General features: G+C 57.9%; 1 protein-coding gene across 1 annotated transcript; it reads left to right on the top strand.

The window, feature by feature from the left end:
* Positions 1-722: 722 nt before the first annotated feature.
* On the top strand, positions 723-1,315 carry LOC115271240 (E3 ubiquitin-protein ligase TRIM39-like; the record flags this gene model as incomplete). The annotated part of the gene is made up of 1 exon (XM_029912020.1): positions 723-1,315. A coding segment is annotated over one exon (557 nt), but the record flags the coding sequence as incomplete, so codon positions are not given.
* Between the last annotated feature and the right edge of the window lie 14 nt (positions 1,316-1,329).

The following is a 1,329-nucleotide window of genomic DNA, read 5'->3' as shown; positions in this document are numbered from 1 at the left end:
CTGTCCAGATTGCTACAGATGGTCTCTGTTCCCTGCGGTGTCCAGTTAAACTCCCCATCACCCAGCCCTGCCCCCAGCCCAGTGTGCCCCACCCAGACACACTGCTCATGCCCTGGGGGAGGGGCTGGCTGTGGGGTTTGCCTGGCTGCAAGGTGTTTCTTGTGGGGACAGCCAGTATGGAGAGTCCCAGCTGTGCCCCCTAGGGCAGGGCTTCCAGGCCAGTGTGTGTGGGGACAACACCGACCTGCCCTTAGCAACAAACCCACCACACACGGCCCCAAAGCAACAGAGATTCCCTGGGGCCTGCATCTCCCCTCACCCCCACTCTGGCTTCTAACCCTAATCTCACCCCTCTCTGACCCTCTGGCACCTTCTCCACTCATCCCCTCCTTCTTGCTGGTGCCTGCACCTCTCCTCTCCGCCCACCTGGTGCCTGGACCTCTCCCCCGCCCTTCGTCCTTAATACCTGCCCCCTCCTCTACCCCACTTCACTCCTCCATCCCTGTCCAGCTGGTGTGTGTGTGCCCCTCCTTACACCCCTCTGCCCCAAGCAATGGACATACCACTCTCCCTTAGGGAGTTAATTTGCCTCCATGTCCAATTTTGGGTGACTGTTTAATCAAAGATTCACCTGTGTCCCGATTAATTGTTGTTTAATTTCCATTAGTCTGAGTAATTAACCCCTGCCCCCAGCACTTCCTCTGTGACTCTCTCCCCAGTGGATGTTACTCTGGATCCAGACACGGCAAATCCCTACCTCGTCCTGTCCGAGGATCGGAAACGTGTGAGAGATGGAGACGAAGAACAGGCTCTTCCCGACAACCCTGAGAGATTTGACACTTACCCTGAAGTTCTGGGCGCTGAGGGATTCACGGGTGGGAGGCATTACTGGGAGGTGGAGGTGGGAGACAAGCCTGACTGGATTCTCGGGGTTTGTAGGGATTCTGTCAGCAGGAAGGAGGATAATGATATATCACCTGAGGATGGATACTGGGTTGTGGGGCTGTGGGATGGGGGAAACAAGGCCCTCACCTTCCCCAGGACCCCCCTCCCCGTGAGAATCAGGCCCAGCCGGGTGGGGATTTTCCTGGACTATGAGGCGGGCGAGGTCGCGTTTTACAATGTGACTGACAGGTCCCATCTCTTCACTTTCACTGACACCTTCTCCGGGACGCTCCGCCCTTATTTCCGTCCCTGTCTCAACGCTGGGGGTACAAACGCGGCTCCCCTGATAATCTGCCCGGTCCCAGCTGAGGCCGGAGGGAATCTCTGTCCCTGACAATGACCCCCGTGGCACAGACTGTCCCCTCCCAGAGCTGACCAGCCCCC

The sequence above is a fragment of the Terrapene carolina genome, unplaced genomic scaffold (assembly GCF_002925995.2).
Source record: "Terrapene carolina triunguis isolate 2854851 unplaced genomic scaffold, T_m_triunguis-2.0 Scaffold155, whole genome shotgun sequence".
NCBI lineage: Eukaryota > Metazoa > Chordata > Testudines > Emydidae > Terrapene > Terrapene triunguis.
Note: the sequence above shows the minus strand (reverse complement) of the source record. Positions and strands in the feature narration are given on the sequence as shown.